This window comes from Propithecus coquereli, unplaced genomic scaffold (assembly GCF_000956105.1).
Source record: "Propithecus coquereli isolate 6110/MARCELLA unplaced genomic scaffold, Pcoq_1.0 Scaffold124, whole genome shotgun sequence".
Classification (NCBI taxonomy): Eukaryota; Metazoa; Chordata; class Mammalia; order Primates; family Indriidae; genus Propithecus; species Propithecus coquereli.
In genome coordinates, this window is record NW_012136525.1 from 4931588 (window position 1) to 4932916 (window position 1329).

At 28.8% G+C, this 1329-nt stretch overlaps 1 protein-coding gene across 1 annotated transcript in view; it reads left to right on the top strand.

The window, feature by feature from the left end:
* The window catches only part of LOC105805029 (chromosome unknown open reading frame, human C12orf4), a 50053-nt gene that overhangs the window by 12011 nt on the left and 36713 nt on the right, over positions 1-1329 (top strand). The window contains exon 4 of the mRNA XM_012637810.1: positions 726-807. Coding sequence (XP_012493264.1) covers positions 726-807 — 82 coding nt within the window. The remainder of the gene's footprint in view (positions 1-725; positions 808-1329) is intronic.

Below are 1329 nucleotides of genomic sequence, written 5' to 3' on the forward strand. Positions count from 1 at the left end.
AATTCACTTTGTATAGTTACTTAACACAGTATACAAACAATGCTTTTATGATTTGTTTTTTCTTCAGAGTAAATAAAAAACTTCTAGCATTATTTATTTTAAAATAATAAATGGCTTTCCAGACTGCTTCATCATAATTCTGTAAATTGTGATATGAATGCAGGACGAACTCTTCCTTCTAAATAATCCATTTTAATTTAGCAGGATCTAATAACATTTATTACCTTTAAAACATTTATTTAAGACTTTGGGTATATATGCCATTAAGATAGTTTTTTTTAATATTGCTGATATAAAATCTCTTTGTGAAAGTATATTCAGACCAGATCACATTTGTTTTTTATGACTGATTTAATAGTCCCAAAGGAATAAATTCTTTTACATTATTTTAAAATGTTCTGGTTTGCTCCTCCTGGCTCTCATTAGCTTCCCATTAGAAAACATTAAGACTAGTTAAGATGAGAATAATCTTTTCTTTTGAGGGTTGTCATAGTTAAGAAAATTTAAAATTAAAAAAAAAAATAAACAAATGGATTTAATAATTGTTCCTGGTGATATAGTCTCTTCTGTGTACCAAACTGGCGTTTTTATTATACTGCGAGATTGGAAGTTTTCATAACAATTCTACTCCTCTGGACCATTTATTCTTATATCTTGTAAAATATTATAACAGTTTCTGTATCAAAAAGAACAGGATATTTTGAGACCTTTGTCACTCTTTATAGGTTTGAGTTTGTTGCTCAACTGTATTGAGGAAGTTTATTCCTTTCTAGATGGTATGTCTGCAATATGGGTAGTTGCAACCAGGTAAATATTAATAGTTGAAGATTATGTTCCTGGGAAAGACAAATATTTGATTTTTTTCTAGTTCTTTATTATGTAGCCAATAAAATTGTAAATGTATTCTAAAAAGAAGAAAACAACACAGAACTAGATTTTAAATATGTAGAAATATGATTGCCTAATATTAATTAATTGCTGTCTGTTGAACTTATTTTTTGATTTTTTTCTACTAGGCCTTCAAATGATATAACCTTCAATTCATTATGAATCTGTTCTTAGCTCTCAGGTTTTCTGGGACTACACTTATTCTGCCTATTTCAATATATTGATAAATTCGCATCTTAACTACTTATACTTTCATTCAGCTATCGAACTACTCTATGTTGCAGCATACTTTGTTGCCTACTCACTATAACTCCCAGAAAACCCCATATCTGGACACCAATAGTTTACAATTGGTTTTTTTTGTTTGTTTTTTGGTTTTTTGTTTGTTTTTTTTCCTAATTCAGAAGAAGATTCCTGTTCCACATGGCTCTTCACCTTTTG